The sequence below is a fragment of the Mytilus galloprovincialis genome, chromosome 9, assembly GCF_965363235.1.
Source record: "Mytilus galloprovincialis chromosome 9, xbMytGall1.hap1.1, whole genome shotgun sequence".
Taxonomy (NCBI): Eukaryota; Metazoa; Mollusca; class Bivalvia; order Mytilida; family Mytilidae; genus Mytilus; species Mytilus galloprovincialis.
This window is the reverse complement of record NC_134846.1, coordinates 15148172-15172336: the sequence shown is the minus strand read 5'-3', so window position 1 is coordinate 15172336 and position 24165 is coordinate 15148172. Positions and strand designations below refer to the sequence as shown.

At 32.9% G+C, this 24165-nt stretch overlaps 1 protein-coding gene across 1 annotated transcript in view; it reads left to right on the top strand.

Annotated features, from left to right (window-relative positions):
* The window catches only part of LOC143046495 (MAM and LDL-receptor class A domain-containing protein 1-like), a 139175-nt gene that overhangs the window by 35207 nt on the left and 79803 nt on the right, over window positions 1-24165 (top strand). The window contains exons 4-10 of the mRNA XM_076219652.1: window positions 2639-2803; window positions 7503-7577; window positions 9011-9109; window positions 10275-10365; window positions 11422-11563; window positions 12806-12890; window positions 21000-21212. Of these exons, the coding sequence (XP_076075767.1) occupies window positions 2639-2803; window positions 7503-7577; window positions 9011-9109; window positions 10275-10365; window positions 11422-11563; window positions 12806-12890; window positions 21000-21212 (870 nt within the window). The remainder of the gene's footprint in view (window positions 1-2638; window positions 2804-7502; window positions 7578-9010; window positions 9110-10274; window positions 10366-11421; window positions 11564-12805; window positions 12891-20999; window positions 21213-24165) is intronic.

Sequence of the window (24165 nt, the reverse complement as noted above, 5' to 3'; positions counted from 1 at the left end):
TGAAAATGTGCTTTTATCTTGTAAATGGTTGCGATCCCCACCCTTAAACTATATATATGCTTGTATGGGACAATAAAACAAATCAAATGAAAATAATTTCGGGGAGTCCCTGGTGTCACCCCACCCCCTTCTGTTTGAGAACTCGTAAACAGTCAAGATCCCCACCCCTTTATATATTCATGTTTGGGACACTATAACAAATCAAATGAAATATATGGAGATGTCCCTGAGGTCACCCCACCCCCTCCTGTTTGAGAACTTAAAAATGGTTGAGACACCCCTCTCTAAACCATATATATTCATGTATGGGACAATATAACAAATCAAATGAAATATATGGGGAGTCTCTGTGGTCATCCCACACCCTCCTGTTTGAGAAATGGATTAGGTACCCACTCCTAAACCATAGTTATTCCTGTTCATCATTTCAAAAAGATTTGAATGACATACAGGGTCAATCTCCTAGGCATCATATATGCATATTACTTTACTAGACCACACCAATATGTACTGGACTTTGCCCAATGTCAGGCGACCATTGGAAGGACAATAATGGGAGCTTTGTTTGGGAGACTACGTAACGGCTTCCTGTTACAATTATTTCTTGTTTATTATTTATTAAATTTTATTGATGCAAAAAATTAGTCTAGGTTAATTGAATTTACTTTAATTATTTTTTGAATTATTTCTGGGCCTATAATAAGTTTCATTTATGGCTCAAGTTATTGATTAATTTGCCTTAATATTCAATTCATTGAACAAACATAAATGTACAATATACGAATGTCTAATGTTTGTTCTTTCAAATGTTAATAACAAATTGAACAACACTGCCACAGCTTCAATGATGATGTTTGCCTTGGTTTTTGGTTATCTGCATTACAGTGCTTTGATTATCTGACCCTGTTCAGGATTGTAGCAGCTACGTAGCTGCTATCAACATCTATGTAGAAACTAGGCTAGAAACACGTTTAAACCTGGGTTAATTGCGTTCAATGTCGTAGCGGCTACACAGGGCTACATACATTTGTGAATATTTAACGTGTAGCTAGTCTAGTTTCTACATAGATATTGATAGCAGCTACGATATTGAACATGACCCTGGGTTGCGTTCAATATCATAGTGGCTTAGTGTAGAGCTACGTAGAAGCTAGGCTAGCTTCACGTTCAATAGTCATAAATCTATGCAGCCCTATGTAGCCGCTACCATATTGAACCAACCCGGATAACGTCACAATTACATGTACGTCATAATATGTACAGTTTTCACAAAAAAATTGAAAAATACAGAATATATGCAGTTTTCCATCTTTATTTTCTTTGTGGAAACATCGTGCGCAGCCAAGAAACTTTTTTTTTAAGGGAAGCTTTATTATAACAATTGACATAATCACATCTAATACAAAGTCGTTTCTTGGGTGTGCACATTATACTTTCCCAATCTAAAACATACTTAAATTTGATGAAAAACATGGAAATCAAGAAATTTTACAAAATATGCAAATTCAGTTATGTTTGTTGCCATGGTTACTCATTCAAATTGAAATTTGTTTTTATTTTCTGAATACCTTGTACCTCAGTCTAGTTTGGAGTTATTTCAGAATATGTATGATAACTTTTAAATTTGCAGTAATATTTGGGTTAAATAAAGGCCTTGCGAGTACTCTCAAGTCGTATTTTCTTGTTAATTCGACCTGTTGATAATGTTTTTTTTGTTATTTTGTATTTATATGGAACTTGTCTATATACCAGCTTTGATTATTTGGAATATCTTCTAATTTTCAATTACTACATTTTGTATAAACTTCAAGATTTACCTGTATTATTAAAACCGGGTTTTTTTTCAAATGTGATAATTTTCGTAGAGTTAAATATTTCGCAGTGGTGTCTTGCCATGGCTTTGTTTGGACTTGTTTGTTTGCTTTTTGGCCTTGAATGTTTATCCCTAATATTTTATTAACTGTGCATTTACATTCAGATATCGCAGATCAAATTTATTCGTTCATAGTGTATTAATTTACGTTTTTGATGGAGTTAAGCCTGCCAATTGATATTTTATTGTATGTTTTTCTTTGTTGTGATGTTATGCTATTGTTTCAGAAAAGGGGAGAAGGTTTGGTACCATTAAAACGTTTAATCCCGCTGCAAATGTTTGCACCTGTCCTAAGTCAGGAATCTGATGTACAGTAGTTGTCGTTTGTTTATGTAATTTATACGTGTTTCTCGTTTCTCGTTTTTTTATATAGATAAGACCGTTGGTTTTTCCCACTTGAATGGTTTTACACTAGTAATTTTGGGGCCCTTTATAGCTTGTTGTTCAGTGTGAGCCAAGGCTCCGTGTTGAAGGCCGTACATTGACCTATAATGGTTTGCTTTTTTGGATTGTTGTTTGGATGGAGAGTTGTCTCATTGGCACTCACACCACATCTTCCTATATCTACTTATATTGCCCCTACTCATTTGTTTTTCACAAAAATTTGGCCGGCACAATAGGACAACATACATGTATAGACCAGTTTAATTATTTGACCCATGAACACATATTAAGAACTTTTACAAGATTTTTATTTTTCTTGAAACATTTCTTGTAAGTTTTATACATAAATGTTTTTCATTCAAATTGTATTTTTTTTATTAGGTCAGACAAGGAAGATATGGGAAACGATATCTTGACAGACCTAGCAAGTCTTATGCAAGGAAAATGGAAGAAGGCATGCAAAAACTTACACATAGGAAAAGGTTGTTGGCAGAGAAAAAGATGAAAGAATGGAGGAAATCAAATGGAGAACTACCTGAACCAGAGGTATTAAGAATATGTCAGTGCGGCAGCGTTTATGTTAAAGGCATAAACAAGTGTCTGACTGACCCCACCAACGCTAATTATTAGGTCCTACCCAAGGGTCCGGAAACTGTCATATTTGCCAGTCTTGTCCTAAACTGAAAGTATTTTGTCCTAAATATGTAATTGGGATTTAGGAAAAATTTTATTTTTCAACAGAAAAAATTTCGGTCATTTCGAATTCGTTGATCGAGTTTCAAAATCGCCATTTTGAATATAATTTTGTTTTGTTATCTATTTCCTGTAATTAAACTGCCACTCCAGTAAAGTGTTATAATCCTGATGGCCCTCCTAATAACTATATTAATGCCACATAAAATAATGTGGGACAATCAGAACTTTTCATGTGGGACAATCAGAACTCTAAAATTTTAAAAAGTGGGACAATCGGGAATAAACCTAAAGAGATTAGCGATCATTAGCCAATACTTCCCCGAGGCATTAATATAGTTATTAGGGGTTTATTCCCGATTGTCCCACTTTTTAAAATTTTAGAGTTCTGATTGTCCCACATGAAAAGTTCTGATTGTCCCACATTATTTTATGTGGTAAAATGTTCTTAGATAAACAAGGTAACAGTTGTTTGTTTTGCTAAATAAACAAGAATTAATTATTGCACATTTAATATTAATTTTATAAAAGTATAAAAAAAAAATTGTTTTAAATCATAAGATTGATACACTTTTGATTAAAAAAATATAATATTTCTGATTTATGAAATATATCTTTTAAGGTATTGAATTAAACTTTTTTTCTTAACCTGATTTTTGGGGTTAATATATGACTCTAGAAAATAATTGGTAACGAAAAAAATCATATGGTGGTGCACTTATTTTTGCTACGGCCATTTGAATGTACCCAATTCTGATGATATTCCCAGTTTTCATCAAATTTTATCCATATTTGGGCTATTATCATGAAAAAAATCACAGTTTCACAATTAAACTTTTTTTTTTCATACTTTCAATAAAGATAGAGTGGACCAGTTTGAATAGATCTAACTTTAAAAAAAATAGAAGTAGGTGCTAATATAAGAAAGTATTATAAAATTTTATTGCTTTTTTTTGTGTCAAATTGACCATTCTGTCAATATTGTCAATTTTGGAATTTTCTCTTTTTTTTTAGAACACAAATCTTATTATTTCAACTTCTTTGTTATAAATGATTGAAAAAAAAACCACATATTTGAGAAATTTGAAAGAAAAAAAAATATATGGGATGCACATGCTTCTGGTAAAATCATTTCTTGTACCCCCTACTATTTTCTCTAAATTTGCTGCTGTCTAGAATTTTTCCTGGTCACCCTTTCCAAGAATCACTATTAAAGGTTGTTTTTCCCATTGTTTTTGCAGTCAACAGGACTCTTCACCAATTATAAAGAAGAGCCAGACTTCCATAAGAAATAAGAAGATGTGGTATGATTGCCAATGAGACAACTCTCCCAAAGAGACCAAATGACACAGAAATCAACAACTATAGGTCACCATACGGCCTTCAACAATGAGCAATTCCCTTACCACATAGCTACAAAAGGCCCCAAAATGACTAATGTAAAACAATTTAAACGAAAAAACTAATGGCATAATTTATGTACAAAATAATGAACGAAAAACAAATATGTTACACGGCATCAAACGACAACCACTGACTTACAGGGTCCTAGCTTGGGACATCACCACAATAAAGACATAGAGTACTGACCGCTAGTTCAAAGTCAATAAAAATATAATTAAAAAAAATATGCATCTTAGACTAAATTTTTTTAAATTTTTGAAAAGACATCATATTATATTATATGATACTTCAATTGTACCTTCTATGAACAAAATAGAATATGTAAATATTATTATTTGTTTTTATTTTGTTCATATTTTATAAGTTACATTGATCAGTAACCTTTGATTAACTGCAACACGCTATAAAAACAAATTCATTACTATAACAGTTCCCAATTGTCCCATAAACATATTCCCGATTGTCCCACACAATTTCATTACCTTTTTACCTGTAATTTCAAAAAGTGGGACAATCGGGAAGACACCTCTCTTTACCTGTGTTTTTAATTCACACCTGGCTATTAATCACAAGCTCAGAACTAATATTATTAATGCCTTGTTCACACGTACATTTAATTCAAATTGAATTCGAATCGAACTCGCCAATCACGTTCACACACTCTTTTTTTTAATCCAAATTGATTCGAATTGGCTAATTTGAATTATCCAATTCGCATTAGAAATATGCTTTTGTTAATACGAATTAAAAGTTAACCTCGTTTGGACAGTTTAGCTAATTTGACTCGCATTGCAATTCCAATTAGAATTGACGTTAGGACGTAAAATGTTTCAAATGCAAATTAAACTAAATCGAATTAGTTAATGGGAATCGAATTTGAATTATGTGTGAACTCAGCAAAAGAAATTAAAATTCTATACCAGCAGTCTTCATTATTTAATTACTTTTCGGCTAAGACAATTGTCAATTATGATTTAAAATTAAATTAAAACTTGATTTAATTTACATAGAAAAAAGTACCTTTTTACTACTAACACACGTGCTTTTTGTCGAGCCTTCGACTTTAGTCGAAAAAGCGAGACTAAGCGATCCTACATTCCGTCGTCGTCGGCGTCGTCGTCGTCGGTGTCGTCGTCGGCGGCGTCCACAAATATTCACTCTGTGGTTAAAGTTTTTGAAATTTTAATAACTTTCTTAAACTATACTGAATTTCTACCAAACTTGGACAAAAGCTTGTTTATGATCATAAGAAAGTATCCAGAAGTAAATTTTGTAAAAATAAAATTCCATTTTTTCCGTATTTTACTTATAAATGGACTTAGTTTTTCTGCGAGGAAACATTACATTCACTCTGTGGTTAAAGTTTTTAAAATTTTAATAACTTTCATAAACTATCCTTGATTTGTACCAAACTTGGACAGAAGCTTGTTTATGATCATAAGATAGTATCAAGAAGAAAATTTTGTAAAAATAAATTTCCACTTTTCCGTATTTTACTTATAAATGGACTTAGTTTTTTTGCCAGAAACAAAACATTCACTCTGTGGTTTAAGTTTTTAAAATTTTTATAATGTTCTTAAACTATCCTGGATTTCTACCAAACTTAGACAAAAGCTTATTTCTGATCATAAGATATTATTCAGAAGTAAATTTTGTAAAAAAAAATATTCACTTTTTCCGTATTTTACTTATAAATGGACTTAGTTTTTCTTCCAGTTAACATTACATACAGTCTGCAGTTAAAGTTTATAAAACATTTATTAGATTCATAAACTATCTTGGATTTTTTTACCAAACTTGGAAGCTTCTTTCAATCAAAAGACAGTATCGTGAGGGAAATTTTTATTGATGTTTTTCCTCATTTTTGTTGAGTCTGCGATTAACAGAAAAAGTAGGCGAGACACCGGGTTCCGTGGAACCCTTACGAATTTTTTTACTCTGTAATATGCATGCTTGAAATTCTCTTCTGTAAATTAGACACTTAATCGTAAAATTTAAAATGATTCATGCTAAATAAAGCAAATGCAACTATTTTCATTAATATTCTTACACTATCAACATGATCAAAGTTAAAAAATTGAAAAGCCGATGATTTCCTGTGAATTTGATAAACAAAACTAATCCCGGAAATGAGTCCGCAATTGTTCGTTTTAGTATTGTCGCATAACATCCGGTTTGAATTTCGACTTCAGATGACTGAGAAAATTATCGTTTTGAGTCATTAAAATCATTTTTATATTAAACTGTTGCCTTCCCTTAATTGCTCTTGATCGATTTTAGGATGCAACAGTGAAACAAGTTTGTTGATGCTACGAGTATGAGCATACTCATGGGGTAATGTAATTTTGACAATCTTTTTGAATAAGGGCACCAACTTTTAAGTTATATCAAAATGACCGAAATTATGTGAAAAATATTCCGGATAGTTTTTGGGTCTGTACTTGTATCATTGTTGATGTTGCTAGACCAGGGACGATTTATTTTATAATTGTTTTATATAATTGGAAAAAAAATGTCTTAGAAAAAGATATAATGCTTAAAGTCATATGAAACGAGTGACTGGTGAAAAATTATCTTTATCCAATTCTTGAACCAATGCATGTATATATATCATAAACTTACTCTTCTGTGCACGATTTTATCATTTTTTACGCAAATATATCTTATAATCGTCAATTTTTGTTCTCTCTGTTATGCTTATACAAATATGGCAGCTCATTAAATGCCGTGTTTTGTACTCCAAAGTTTAACAATTGTCACCTTATTGTAAACAATCAACAAAAAAGCATGGATATTGAGCACGTGTTTAAAATGTACAATCAGATAATAGTTTGTTTCAGTGACAGATCCATGCGTATTGCGATCACCAGATTTTTACGTGAAGGTTCACGCTAAGGTCACTTTGCATACAGAAAATATGTCTGTGAATTGCTTCCTGGAAGCAAGCAATTAAAGAAAAGTAAACTTATTCTAAATGTGGACAAATTAAAGAATTTTCTTCAGAAAAAAGTATATGTACATAAGTTTAATAATGAAAACTATCCATTTTGTTATAAAAAACATATGCATCATTTTTTTTTTAATTTGAGGTTTCATATGACTTTAAAAGAATACTGAACCGATTTTTCTTCTACTTTTTCCCTTTGAGAATATTGACCCTGATGACCCTGAATCTAACCTGCTTGAAGGTATGGAAATTGAAAACAATGGACATCCTCATCTTGTAAGTATTTATAATAATTTGATTGGTTTAGAAAAAGTCACATGTCCAACAATGTTTTCAAAGGCGGACTGTAAACAGAAGATAAAAAAGTGTTATTGCATTAGTATTTTTTTGGAAAAGTGATATATTGTTATTTTTTATTCAGTCATGCTGGGTCTAATGCTATCCCTCTGGATTTAAAGATGGTACAAAATTTTGAATGGAAGAAATGTCATGAAAATGATTGTATGTTTCTATGACTTGCACAAATTCGATATCTTTTCATAAGAATATTTTATTTTACTGTTTTTTACCAACATGATCTAATTATTCATTGTCAATTAATTTAATTAATTTATGAAAACAACCATTTGAAATTACATGAATTAAGAATGTGAGCAAACATGTACAAATAACATCAAAACGAGAAAGGGGTCATCGATAATTGTCAACCATTTTCCAAAGTGTACAAACTGTGCACTGGTTGGGAGGGGGATAACAAATCTACATATCTTATGCTTTTTTTTTTTCTTTCCGGAATTTTTCGTCAGATAATGTTTCAGTTTATTTTTGGTGCAAATTTCTATAATAATCTACTATAAAAGACAGGATCTTCTTTTTATTAGAAAGTATTGATACTTGTCTTAAAATCAGAAAATGGTTGATATACACTTTTTGAGGGGTGGTGGGGTCTGAAAAAATGTATGTTTTGTACACCTTGGAAAATAGTTTACAATTATGGATAACCTCAAACAAGAAGATAGAAACAAAAAAAACAAAAGAAAAACACCTAGGGCATTATGTAATTCAATCTATGCATCAATCATTGGTACGTCGGTTTGTTCGTTCGTCCATCTGTCTGTCTCGCTTCAGGTTGAAGTTTTAGGTCAAAGTTAGTTTTTGATGAAGTTTAAATCCAATTAACTTGAAACTTAGTTCACATGTTCCCTATGATAATATCTTTCTAATTGTAATGCCAAATTAGAGTTTGGACCCCAATTGCACTGTCCTCTGAACAAATGAAAATGATAGTGCGAGTGGGGCATCTGTGTACTATGGACACATTCTTGTTATCATAAAGAATTTGAAGGATGGTACTGTTTTGATATCACTTCCTGTTGACAGCTTCACAAATCTTTTTAGATTATCAGAGTTTGTTAATGTTATTAAATTATCTTCCATATAAACTTGTATGAAATGTTTTAATAAATTGTTTATGAATGTACTTATTAACTTTATCGCAAGACAGAAATTAAGAAGTGAGTTTCTTAATCAGTTTTATTTTTACATCTGATATATATATATATATATATTAATATTTCTTCTTTTGGCAATGAAAGGATTCAATGAATTTTTCTTAACATAATGTAAACTCCATAGAAAGGTCGTCAGAAGATACTGAAAATAGCAATAGAAGAAACATCTGATTACTGTAATTATAATTTATTTAAAAGGTTCAAGGACTCCACCCAGAAAACAGTGCTAAGACGTACGGTGATTCCCATGACTCACACAAACTTACACCAGAACAAGAAGCACTAGCGAAGAAATCAGTGAGTAGATATCACATTTATGGCTAACCAATGAAAATTCCTGTCATTTCGGACAAAAAATCTGATGAGTAAAAGAGAATTTCAACATATTTTTAATGTCCACTTGACTTTAAATTTTTCATTCTGACATTACAGTTTTCTAAGTCTAGTACAAACACAACAGATTTTGAAGATTCCCCCCCCCCCCCTTCAAAGTGGAGAAGCCTATTTAAACCGTCCATTTTTTTTTGGTGACTTATAGAAAATGAATATAATTGTCACAGATGTTTCTTAAACATCAAATTGGTTTCATAACCACACAAAAAAAATGCCACAAAGCTAAACATCAAAGAAAAGTAAATAACATAAATACCAAACCCCAAGGAAAGTTCAAAAGGATGTCCCCTATCAAATGGCACAATCAAAAGCTCAAATACTTAAAACAAAAGGAAAATAACTGTCATATTCCTGACTTGGTACAGACATTTCCTTGTGTAGAAAATAGTAGATTAAACCTGGTGTCATACATGTAGCCTGCTAAACCTTTCTGATCACTTGTATGACAGTTGCATCAAATTCCATCATTGACAACATTGTGTGCGCAAAACAAACCAACACAATAGGTAGAATTGTCCCAAATAAGGCTGCAGCAGTCAACATTGTGTGAACAAATCAAACCAACACAATAGGTAGAATTGTCCCAAATAAGGCTGCAGCAGTCAACATTGTGTGAACAAATCAAACCAACACAATAGGTAGAATTGTCCCAAATAAGGCTGCAGCAGTCAACATTGTGTGAACAAAACAAACCAACACAATAGGTAGAATTGTCCCAAATAAGGCTGCAGCAGTCAACATTGTGTGAACAAAACAAACCAACACAATAGGTAGAATTGTCCCAAATAAGGCTGCAGCAGTCAACATTGTGTGAACAAAACAAACCAACACAATAGGTAGAATTGTCCCAAATAAGGCTGCAGCAGTCAACATTGTGTGAACAAAACAAACCAACACAATAGGTAGAATTGTCCCAAATAAGGCTGCAGCAGTCAACATTGTGTGAACTAAACAAACCAAGACAATAGGTAGAATTGTTCCAAATTAAGGCTGCAGCAGTCAACATTGTGTTATAATCACAAAAATTGTGAAAATAAGTTTGTTTACAGTACCTTCTGTTTTTTACCAGGGTGACTCAAGCGGCAGAAAGAGAAATTTTGACACTTATACCCCTTGGCTTTGGAAAGATGGAATTGTTCCTTATAGTATGCTTAACATGTGTAAGTACTGGACTCTATATAATATACATAACACGCTTTTTAGCTCACCTGACCTATTCGGTCAAGTGAGCTTTTCTCAACACTTGGCGTCCGGCGTCTGTTAACTTTTACAAAAATCTTCTCCTCTGAAACTACTGGGCCAAATTTAACCAAACTTGGTCAAAATTATCATTGGGGGTATCTAGTTTAAAATATGTGTTCGGTGACCTGACCAACCAACCAAGATGGCTGACATGGCTAAAAATAGAATATAGAGGCAAAATGTAGATTTTGACTTATATCTCTGAATCCAAAGCATTTAGAGCAAATCTGACATGGGGTAAAATTGTTTATCAGGTTAAGATTTACCTGCCCTGAAATTTTCAGATTAATCCGGTTGCTGCCCATGAATTGGTAATTTTAAGAAAATTTTGCCATTTTGGTTATTATCTTGAATATTATTATAGATAGAGATAAATTGTAAACAGCAATCATGTTCAGCAAAGTAAGATCTACAAATAAGTCAACAAGACCAAAGTGGTCAGTTGACCCCTTAAGGAGTGATTGCTCTTCATAGTCAAGTTTTAACAATTTTTTGTAAGTTTTTGTAATCTTTTACAAAAATCTTCTCCTGAAACTACTAAGATAAATTTAACCAAACTTGTCCACAATTATCATTAGGGTAACTAATTTAAAAAATGTGTCCGATGACCTCGCCTGCGAACTAAGATGGCTGACATGGCTAAAATAGTACATAGGGTAAAATGCTGTTTTTGGCTCATATCTTTGAAATCAAAGCATTTAGAGCAAATCTGACGAACTAAAATTGTTAATAAGGTCAAGATCTATCTGCCCTGAAATTTTCAGACTAATCAGGCAACCCATTGTTGAGTTGTACACCTTTAAGTATTGAAAGATGATACATAGATGGATTTTGGCCTTTCCATTTGGGAATCCTACAAAACTTATTTTGTTTTTTACTTAATCCTATTTGAGGGTCCAGATTTTCAAATATCGTTTTCGTGCAGGAAAATCATGTGTGTTGCCAATCTGAAAGCCTCTTGTTTCTTATTACAGCTTCAAGTGCTGTCACAGTGATAAACAAAGCAATTAAACAGGTCAATGACTTTACCTGTGTCAAATGGGTAACAACCAGTGATTCCCGATTCAACCCAACAGTTCTTGGACACTCTAATGTTATTACATTTATAAATGGTGGGTATGTACATTTTTATTGATATTACATTTATAAATGGTGGGTATGTACATTTTTATTGATATTACCTTTATAAATGGTGGGTATGTACATTTTTATTGATATAACATTTATAAATGAAGGGTATGTACATTTTTATTGATATTACATTTATAAATGGTGGGTATGTACATTTTTATTGATATTACATTTATAAATGGTGGGTATGTACATTTTTATTGATATTACATTTATAAATGGTGGGTATGTACATTTTTATTGACATTACATTTATAAATGGTGGGTATGTACATTTTTATTGATATTACATTTATAAATGGTGGGTATGTACATTTTTATTGATATTACATTTATAAATGGTGGGTATGTACATTTTTATTGATATTACATTTATAAATGGTGGGTATGTACATTTTTATTGATATTACATTGATAAATGGTGGGTATGTACATTTTTATTGATATAACATTTATAAATGAAGGGTATGTACATTTTTATTGATATAACATTTATAAATGAAGGGTATGTACATTTTTATTAATATTACATTTATAAATGGTGGGTATGTACATTTTTATTGACATTACATTTATAAATGGTGGGTATGTGCATTTTTATTGATATTACATTTATAAATGGTGGGTATGTACATTTTTATTGATATTACATTTATAAATGGTGGGTATGTACATTTTTATTGATAACATTTATAAATGGTGGGTATGTACATTTTTATTGATATTACATTTATAAATGGTGGGTATGTACATTTTTATTGATATTACATTTATAAATGAAGGGTTTGTACATTTTTATTGATATTGAACTGGAAATAAATTGCATTTAATGTTATTAAACAATTTTTTGTGTGTATCAATTTTCGTCGATTGAGGAAAACTTCCATTTATATGGATATTTGTTGTTTTACCAATCTCTGCAGAAAAGCCTTTTGGAAATTTGTAATTCGTTTGATTTTATGGTTTACCTGTTCTCACAAAACTCACGAAAATTGGTACCCAATAAATAATGAATCCACAGTACTCTAAACATAAACGTGCAATATGCTTTATGCTGTTCGCCATTTTCTATCTAACTTTGAAAATATAGTTTAACATGTGAATATCCCTGATTGAATCAAATTAGTTAATTATTACTTTATAATATATGAATTAATAATATATGGACATATTGGGTTGACAATTTGTATTGTACACATATTGTATAGTGTTTAATTGCATTTGTAGTGGATGTTGGTCCTATGTCGGCAATGTTAATCCTTTTCGTAACAATGTACAGCCAGTGAGCTTATCCGAACCAGGTTGTATTAGCGTAAGTATAATTTATGTTTAAGGGGCAGATCCAAGATTTTTATTCGCCCATAAAAATTTTGACGGGACGTATTATTGTATACAAATGTCCGGTGTCTGTCCGTCTGTCCGTCCGTCTGTCTGTCTGTCCTTCCGTCTGTCTGTCCGTCTGTCTGACGTAAACATGTCGCACCGTAACTTCAGAACGACTTATCTAAATTTCATGAAACTTAATATTGTTGTTTTTTATGATGGTCAAATGATCTGTATACTTTTTGGTGAAAATAAGATTTAAACTTTTTGAGTTACGGCACTTTGTAACTAAAACAGGGGTGTGTTTTTTAGCTCACCTGGCCCAAAGGGCAAAGTAAGCTTTTCCCATCACTTTGCGTCCGGCGTCCGCCGTCGTTGTTAACTTTTACAAAAATCTTCTCCTCTGAAACTACTGGGCCAAATTTAACCAAACTTGGCCACAATCATCATTGGGGTATCTATTTTAAAACATGTGTCCGGTGACCTGGCCAATCAACCAAGATGGCCGCCATGGCTAAAAATAGAACATAGGGGTAAAATGCAGTTTTTGGCTTATAACTCAAAAAGAAAAGCATTAAGAGCAAATCCGACGGAAAGAAATTGTTTATCAGGTCAAGATCTATCTACCCTGAAATTTTCAGATGAATCGGACAATCCGTTGTTGGCTTGCTGCCCCTAAATTGGTAATTTTAAGGAAATTTGACTGTTTTTGGTTATTATCTTGAATATTATTATAGATAGAGATCAACTGTAAGCAGCAATAATGTTCAGCAAAGTAAGATTTACAAATAAGTCAACATCGCCGAAATGGTCAGTTGACCCCTTTAGGAGTTATTGCCCTTTATAGTCAATTTTTAACCATTTTTCGTAAATCTTAGTAATCCTTTACAAAAATCTTCTTCTCTGAAACTACTGGACCAAATTAATCCAAACTTGGCCAAAATTGTCATTGGGGTATCTTGTTTAAAAAATGTGTGGCGTGACCCTGCCAACCAACCAAGATGGCCGCCATGGCTAAAAATAATACATAGGGGCGAAATGTAGATTTTGGCTTATATCTCTGAAACCAAAGCATTTAGAGCAAATCTGACGGAGATTGTTCATCAGGTTAAGATCTATCTGCCCTGAAATTTTCAGACAAAACAGACAACCTGTTGTTGGGTTGTTGCCCAAGAATTAGTAATTTTAAGGAAATTTTGCAGTTTTTGGTTAATTTCTTGAATATTATAATAGATAGAGATAAACTGTAAACAGCAATAATGTTCAGCAAAGTAAGATCTACAAATAAGTCAACATGACCAAAATTGTCAGTTGACTTTTTAAGGAGTTATTGCCCTATATAGTCATTTTTAACAAATTTTTTGTAAATTTTTAAAAATATTTTCCACTGTAATTATTGGGCCAAGTTCATTATAGATAGGGACAATTGAAGCAAGAAGAATGTCCAGTAAAGTAAGATCTACAAACACATCATGATCACCAAAACACAGTTTTGTCATGAATTTATCTGTGTCCATTGTTTAATATGCACATAGACCAAGGTAAACGAAACAGGCTCTTGAGAGCCTCTAGTTTTCACATGTCGCACCGTATCTCAAAAACGGTTCGTGATTATTGCTTAAAACATTACACACTTTTTAGTTATATTAATCTTAATATCTGTATACTTTTTGGTGATATACAAAATTTTATTTTTGAGTTATTGAGTATTTTGTAAAAAAGGTAAGAGGGTTTTTTTACATGTCGCGCCGTATCTCAAAAACGATTTATGATTATTGCTTAAAATTTAAACGCGCGTCTGGCGTACTAAATTATAATCCTGGTACATTTGATAACTATTTACACCACTGGGTCGATGTCACTGCTGGTGGACGTTTCGTCCCCGAGGGTATCACCAGCCCAGTAGTCAACACTTCGGTGTTGACATGAATATTAATAATGTGCTCATTTTTTTTATTATAAATTTCCTGTTAACAAAAGTTTCAATTTTTCGAAAAACTAAGGATTTTCTTATTCCAGGCATAGACTTCCTTAGCCGTATTTGGCACAACTTTTTGGAATTTTGGATCCTCAATGCTCTTCAACTTTGTAATTGTTTGGCTTTATAAATATTTTGATATGAGCGTCACTGATGAGACTTATGTAGACGAAACGCGCGTCTGGCGTACTAAATTATAATCCTGGTACATTTGATAACTATTTACACCACTGGGTCGATGCCACTGCTGATGGACGTTTAGTCCCCGAGGGTATCACCAGCCCAGTAGTCAACACTTCGATGTTGACATGAATATTAATAATGTGGTCATTTTTTTATTATAAATTTCCTGTTAACAAAGTTTCAATTTTTCGAAAAACTAAGGATTTTCTTATTCCAGGCATAGATTTACTTAACCGTATTTGGCACAACTTTTTGGAATTTTGGATCCTCAATGCTCTTCAACTTTGTCATTGTTTGGCTTTATCAATATTTTGATATGAGCGTCACTGATGAGTCTTATGTAGACGAAACGCGCGTCTGGCGTACTAAATTCTAATCCTGGTACATTTGATAACTATTTACACCACTGGGTCGATGCCACTGCTGATGGACGTTTCGTCCCCGAGGGTATCACCAGCCCAGTAGTCAACACGTTGACATGAATATTAATAATGTGGTCATTTTTTTTTATTATAAATTTTCTGTTAAAAAAGTTTCAATTTTTCGAAAAACAAAGGATTTTCTTATTCCAGGCATAGATTTCCTTAGCCGTATTTGGCACAACTTTTTGGAATTTTGGATCCTCAATGCTCTTCAACTTTGTAATTGTTTGGCTTTATAAATATTTTGATATGAGCGTCACTGATGAGTCTTATGTAGACGAAACACGCGTCTGGCGTACTAAATTATAATCCTTGTACATTTGATAACTATTTACACCACTGGGTCGATGCCACTGCTGGTGAACGTTTTGTCCCCGAGGGTATCACCAGCCCAGTAGTCAACACGTTGACATGAATATTAATAATGTGGTCATTTTTTTTTATTATAAATTTTCTGTTAACAAAAGTTTCAATTTTTCGAAAAACAAAGGATTTTCTTATTCCAGGCATAGATTTCCTTAGCCGTATTTGGCACAACTTTTTGGAATTTTGGATCCTCAATGCTCTTCAACTTTGTAATTGTTTGGCTTTATAAATATTTTGATATGAGCGTCACTGATGAGTCTTATGTAGACGAAACGCGCGTCTGGCGTACTAAATTATAATCCTGGTACATTTGATAACTATTTACACCACTGGGTCGATGCCACTGCTGATGGACGTTTCGTCACCGAGGGTATCACCAGCCCAGTAGTCAACACTTCGGTGTTGACATGAATTTTAATAATGTGGTCATTTTTTTATTATAAATTTCCTGTTAACAAAAGTTTCAATTTTTCGAAAAACTAAGGATTTTCTTATTCCAGGCATATATTTCCTTAGCCGTATTTGGCACAACTTTTTGGAATTTTGGATCCTCAATGCTCTTCAACTTTGTAATTGTTTGGTTTTATAAATATTTTGATATGAGCGTCACTGATGAGCCTTATGTAGACGAAACGCGCGTCTGGCGTACTAAATTATAATCCTGGTACATTTGATAACTATTTACACCACTGGGTCGATGCCACTGCTGGTGGAGTTTCGTCCCCGAGGGTATCACCAGCCCAGTAGTCAACACTTCGGTGTTGACATGAATATTAATAATGTGGTCATTTTTTTATTATAAATTTCCTGTTAACAAAAGTTTCAATTTTTCGAAAAACTAAGGATTTTCTTATTCCAGGCATTGATTTCCTTAGCCGTATTTGGCACAACTTTTTGGAATTTTGGATCCTCAATGCTCTTCAACTTTGTAATTGTTTGGCTTTATAAATATTTTGATATGAGCGTCACTGATGAATCTTATGTAGACGAAACGCGCGTCTGGCGTACTAAATTATAATCCTGGTACATTTGATAACTATTTACACCACTGGGTCGATGCCACTGCTGGTGGACGTTTCGCCCCCGAGGGTATCACCAGCCCAGTAGTCAACACTTCGGTGTTGACATGAATATTAATAATGTGGTCATTTTTTTATTATAAATTTCCTGTTAACAACAGTTTCAATTTTTCGTAAAAAACTAAGGATTTTCTTATTCCAGGCATAGATTTCCTAAGTCGTATTTGGCACAACTTTTTGGAATTTTGGATCCTCAATGCTCTTCAACTTTGTAATTGTTTGGCTTTATAAATATTTTGATATGAGCGGCACTGATGAGTCTTATGTAGACGAAACGCGCGTCTGGCGTACTAAATCATAATCCTGGTACATTTGATAACTATTTTCACACTTCTTTGTTATATTAATCTAAAGATTTGTATACTTTTTGGTGATGATTCAAAATTTCATTTTTGAGTTATTGAGTATTTTGTAAAAAAGGGGAGGGGGTTTTTACTTGTCGTGCCGTATCTCAAAAACGATTTATGATTATTGCTTAAAACTTTACATACTTCTTTGTTATATTAATCTAAAGATCTGTATACTTTTTGGTGATGACTAAACATTTTATTTTTGAGTTATTGAGTATTTTGTAAAAAGAGGGGAGGGTTTTAATATGCCCGTAAAAATTTTGACGGGACGTATCATGGTATACAAATGTCCGGTGTCCGTCCGTCTGTCCGTCCGTCTGTCTGTCCGGCGTAAACATGTCGCAACGTAATTTAAGAACGACTTATCCAAATTTCATGAAACTTAATATAGTTGTTTCTTATGATGGTCAAATGATCTGTATACTTTTTGGTGAAAATAAGATTAAAACTTTTTGAGTTACGGCACTTTGTAACTAAAACAGGGGTGTTTTTTTTCACATGTCGCACCGTATCTCAAAAACGATTCTTGATTATGGCTTAAAACTTTAAACACTTCTTAGTTATATTAATCTTAATATCTGTATACTTTTTGGTGATGATTCAAAATTTTATTTTTGAGTTCTTTAGTATTTTGTAAAAAAGGGGGAAGGGTTTTTTACATGTCGGACCATATCTCAAAAACGATTTATGATTATTGCTTAAAACTTTACACATGTCTTTTTTATATTAATCTAAAGATCTGTATACTTTTTGGTGATGATTCAAAATTTCATTTTTGAGTTATTGAGTATTTTGTAAAAAAGGGGGAGGGTTTTTTTTACATGTTGTGCTGTATCTCAAAAACAATTTATGATTATTGCTTAAAACTTTACACACTTTTTTGTTAAATTAATCTAAAGATCTGTATACTTTTTGGTGATGATTCAAAACTTTATTTCGGAGTTATTGAGTATTTTGTTAAACAGGGGAGGTTTTTTAGCTCACCTGGCCTATAAGGCGAAGTGAGCTTTTCTCATCACTTGGCGTCCGGCGTCCGTCGTCGTCCGTCGTCCGTCGTCATCGTTAACTTTTACAAAAATCTTCTCCTCTGAAACTACTGGGCCAAATTAAACCAAACTTGGCCACAAGCATCATTGGGGTATCTTGTTTAAAAAATGAGTCCGGTGACCCGGCCAACCATCCAAGATGGCCGCCATGGCTAAAAATATAATATAGGGGTAAAATGCAGTTTTTGGCTTATAACTCAAAAACCAAAGCATTTAGAGCAAATCTGACGTGTGGTAGAATTGTTAAACAGGTGAAGATCTATCTGCCCTGAAATTTTCAGATGAATCGGATAACCCGTTGTTGGGTTGCTGGCCCTGAATTAGTAATTTTAAGGAAATTTTGCTCTTTTTGGTTATTATCTTGAATACTATTATAGATAGAGATAAACTATAAACAGCAATAATGTTCAGTAAAGTAAGATTTACAAATAAGTCAAATGACTGAAATGGTCAGTTGACCCCTTTATGAGTTGACCCCTTTAGGAGTTATTGCCCTTTATAGTCAATTTTCGTAAATCTTAGTAATCTTTTACAAAAATCTTCTCCTCTGAAACTACTCGGCCAAATTAATTCAAACTTGGCCACAATCATCTTTTGGGTTAGTAGTTTGAAAAATGTGTCGGTGACCCGGCCATCCAACCAAGATGGCTGCCATGGCTAAAAATAGAATATGGAGTAAAATGCAGTTTTTGGCCTATAACTCAAAACCCGAAGCATTTAGAGCAAATCTGACATGGGGTAAAATTGTTTATCAGGTCAACATTTATCTTCTCTGAAATCTTTAGATGAATCTGTCAACCCGTTGTTGGGTTGCTGACCCTGAATTGTTAGTTTTAAGGAAATTTTGCTGTTTTTGGTCATTATCTTGAATATTATTATTATTGATAGAGATAAACTGTAAACAACAATTATTATAATGTTCAGCAAAGTAAGATTTACAAATAAGTCTACATGACCGAAATGGTCAATTGACCTACTTAGGAGTTATTGTTCTTAATAGTCAATTTTTAACAATTTTCATAAAATTTGTAAATTTTTACTAACATTTTCCACTGAAACTAATGGGCCAAGTTCAGTATAGATAGAGATAATTTTAAGCAGCAAGAATGTTCAGTAAAGTAAGATGTACAAACACATCACCATCACCAAAACACAATTTTGTCATGAATCCATCTGCTTCCTTTAATATTCACATAGACCAAAGTGAGCGACACAGGCTCTTTAGAGCCTCTAGTTTTACATGTCGCGCCGTATCTCAAAAATTATTTATGATTATTGCTTAAAACTTTACACACTTCTTTGTTATATTAATCTAAAGATCTGTATACTTTTTGGTTTTAGTTCAAAATTTTATTTTAGTGATATTAAGTTTTTTGTAAAAAAAAAAACGTTGTTGGGGGTTTCACATGTCCTGCCGTGTCTCAAAAACAATATATGGTTATTGCTTAAAACTTTCTCAGATACTATTTATGATTATTGCATAAAAGTTCCACACAAGACGTCGGGCGTATCATACGCTCATGGCGCAGCTGTTTATTTTTACATGTCGCGCCGTATCTCAAAAACAATTTATTATTATTGCTTGAAACTGTACACACTTCTTCGTTATATTTATCTAAAGATCTGTATACTTTTTGGTTTGATTCAAAATTTTATTTTAGTGATATTTGAAAAAAAAAACCAGGGTGGGGGGGTTTTACATGTCCCGCCGTGTTTCAAAAACAATAAATGGTTATTGCTTAAAACTTTCTCAGAAACTATTTATGATTATTGCATAAAACTTCCACACAAAACGTCGGGCGTATCATGCGCTCATGGCGGAGCTGTTTATTTAAAAGTGGGCTATATTTGCCATAAAAATCAATATTTACCATTTTCATTTAACCATATGCGTTTTATGCAATTTTTTTTTTTTTTTTTTTTTTTTATCAAATGGAAGTTGAACCTTGTGTCTGCCCTCTTCCCCGCCTTGAAACAACCACTATGTTTAACCTTTATATGTCTGATTACAACTAGTCATTTAGTTTACTCACCTGTGTTGAAAAGTGAAACAAAGCGGTTGCTTTTCCACTACTGGTTAATATGACTTCAACACCTAAGTTTAAATTAAGTTTTCTGCTTAAGTTAGATTGATAGGAACCTTTTATGATAGATCATTCATGTTTTGTATGAAGATGCATTACTTTCAGTACATATTAGTTTGACAACTATTAAGAGGCCCTGCCCCTTAGGTCATGGTCCTCTGAATTTTAATCAATTACAGCTAATTTCCTAATGCATGTAGAGCAATACTTTGGTTGCATTGCTTGCTTTGTTTATATATTGTACAATAGTATTTTAGATAACATCCAATATTTATTGTTTGAAGATGTCAATCTTAAGTACAAAGCTTGGGTTAATGTTTATACAAAAAAAACCAAGCAAGCCAACCAAAGTTTTACTCTACAAGCTGTAGGAAATTAGCTGTAAAACATTTAAATGTTAAGTTTTCTCCTTAAGTTAGTTTGATAGGATCTTCTTATGCATTGTTATGATAGCTCAATGATTTTTTCTATAAAGTTGCATTACATCAGTACAAGGGATGTCAAAAGATCTGAAATTTAATATTATGTGTCTAAATAGATTTGTTTCTTGTTTAAGATAGAATCCAAAATAAAACAAATCTTGTTTGCAGGTTAGCACATCTGTGCATGAAATGTTGCATGCTATGGGAGGACATCATGAACAATCTAGATCTGATCGTGATGGTTATGTCAGTATCGCTTGGCCAAATGTAAGGCCATCATGGAATGGACAGGCATATGTACAAAATATTAACATGGCCAAGTCCAACACACAAGACAACAACCCTTACGATGCAGAATCATCTATGCAATACAGTTTATATGTAAGTATTTATATTATAAAGAGGGTAAGACAATAACCCTTACGATACAGAATCATCTATGCAGTACAGTTTATATGTAAGTATTTATGTTATAAAGAGGGTAAGACAATAACCCCTACGATACAGAATCATCTATGCAGTACAGTTTATATGTAAGTATTTATGTTATAAAGAAAGTAAGACAATAACCCTTACGATACAGAATCATCTATGCAATACAGTTCATATGTAAGTATTTATGTTATAAAGAGAGTAAGACAATAACCCTTACGATGCAGAATCATCTATGCAGTACAGTTTATATGTAATTATTTATGTTATAAAGAGAGTAAGACAATAACCCTTACGATGCAGAATCATTTATGGAATACAGTTTGTATGTATGTATTTATGTTATAAAGAGAGTAATAATAAATCATCATTTGGTCTCTGGTGGAGAGTTTAAAATTCTAATGAAATTATTTTGTATCAATAGTACTGATTGGATGACAGTAAGCGTAAAATTATCTTTCTCCTTGTCTGTAACTAAGGAATCTCACATTTTTAATTGTGGGATGTACTGACATGTTATTTCTACAATGATTAGCAAAAACCTTACTTGTTGCATCTAAAATTCTTCTTTTTATAAAATTTTATTGCATTCTGAAGCGGCTACGAAGCTAGAACAAGACCCGTGTTTATGTTTGATGCCTGAAGCATAGCTATAATGTCACCTTATTTAGTTAATGTTTGATGTCTGAAGCATACCTATGATGTCACCTTGTTTAGTTAATGTTTGACGCCTGAAGCATACCTATGATGTCATCTTGATTAGTTAATGTTTGATGCCTGAAGCATACCTATGATGTCACCTTGTTTAGTTAATGTTTGATGTCTGAAGCATACCTATGATGTCACCTTGTTTAGTTAATGTTTGACGCCTGAAGCATACCTATGATGTCACCTTATTTAGTTAATGTTTGATGTCTGAAGCAAACCTATGATGTCACCTTGTTTAGTTAATGTTTGACGTCTAAAGCATACCTATAATGTCACCTCATTTAGTTAATGTTTGATGCCTGAAGCATACCTATAATGTCACCTTATTTAGTTAATGTTTGATGCCTGAAGCATACCTATGATGTCACCTTGTTTAGTTAATGTTTGACGCCTGAAGCATACCTATAATGCCATCTTGTTTAGTTAATGTTTGATGCCTGAAGCATACCTATGATGTCACCTTGTTTAGGAGCCAAAGACCCCTGTTAATGTTTGATGCCTGAAGCATACCTATGATGTCACCTTGTTTAGTTAATGTTTGACGCCTGAAGCATACCTATGATGTCACCTTATTTAGTTAATGTTTGACGTCTGAAGCATACCTATGATGTCACATTGTTTAGTTAATGTTTGATGCCTGAAGCATACCTATGATGTCACCTTGTTTAGTTAATGTTTGACGCCTGAAGCATACCTATGATGTCACCTTGTTTAGTTAATGTTTGACGCCTGAAGCATACCTATGATGTCACCTTGTTTAGTTAATGTTTGACGCCTGAAGCATACCTATAATGCCATCTTGTTTAGTTAATGTTTGATGCCTGAAGCATACCTATGATGTCACCTTGTTTAGGGGCCAAAGACCCCTGTTAATGTTTGATGCCTGAAGCATACCTATGATGTCACCTTGTTTAGTTAATGTTTGACGCCTGAAGCATACTTATGATGTCACCTTATTTAGTTAATGTTTGATGCCTGAAGCATACCTATGATGTCACCTTATTTAGTTAATGTTTGATGTCTGAAGCATACCTATGATGTCACCTTGTTTAGTTAATGTTTGATGCCTGAAGCATACCTATGATGTCACCTTGTTTAGGGGCCAAAGACCCCTGTTAATGTTTGATGCCTGAAGCATACCTATGATGTCACCTTATTTAGTTAATGTTTGACGCCTGAAGCATACCTATGATGTCACCTTATTTAGTTAATGTTTGACGTCTGAAGCATACCTATGATGTCACATTGTTTAGTTAATGTTTGATGCCTGAAGCATACCTATGATGTCACCTTGTTTAGTTAATGTTTGACGCCTGAAGCATACCTATGATGTCACCTTGTTTAGTTAATGTTTGACGCCTGAAGCAAACCTATGATGTCACCTTGTTTAGTTAATGTTTGACGCCTGACGCATACCTATGATGTCACCTTGTTTAGTTAATGTTTGACGCCTGAAGCATACCTATGATGTCACCTTGTTTAGTTAATGTTTGACGCCTGAAGCATACCTATAATGTCACCTTGTTTAGTTAATGTTTGATGCCTGAAGCATACCTATGATGTCACCTTGTTTAGGGGCCAAAGACCCCTGTTAATGTTTGATGCCTGAAGCATACCTATAATGTCACCTTGTTTAGTTAATGTTTAATGCCTGAAGCATACCTATGATGTCACCTTGTTTAGGGGCCAAAGAAGATAACATCTTTTTCGCAGAATTTTCTTTAATGAAATTTTAGACGGAAATAATGATTGAAATTGAATTATTTACTTTATTTGAATTAGATTAGAGATAGAGAATAGAATGTGCCACATCTTATTATTACGTAAAGATTGCATGAAATGCAATCAAAACCTTATGGGACTGACTGGATATATAAATCTTCCAAGGCTGAGCACTACCTTTTTTGATACACAAAATATAGTGCATTGATCATAACATTCTATATATATACTATCCATGAACATTACCAGAAATTTATCAATGTAATATATGCTTAGATATTCAAGGCACAAAATGATGTTTCACTTGTCAAGAAAATTACATAACTTTTGCAAGGTGCCGGAATCTAATATCTGTTTGAAAAATATAAATTTTGTCATTTTTAACCTCATTGAATTGGAGTTACATGTATCTTCCTTTGTTTAGAATGGCTGTTAAATCAACAATAACCAATGCAATATTTAATATTACTTC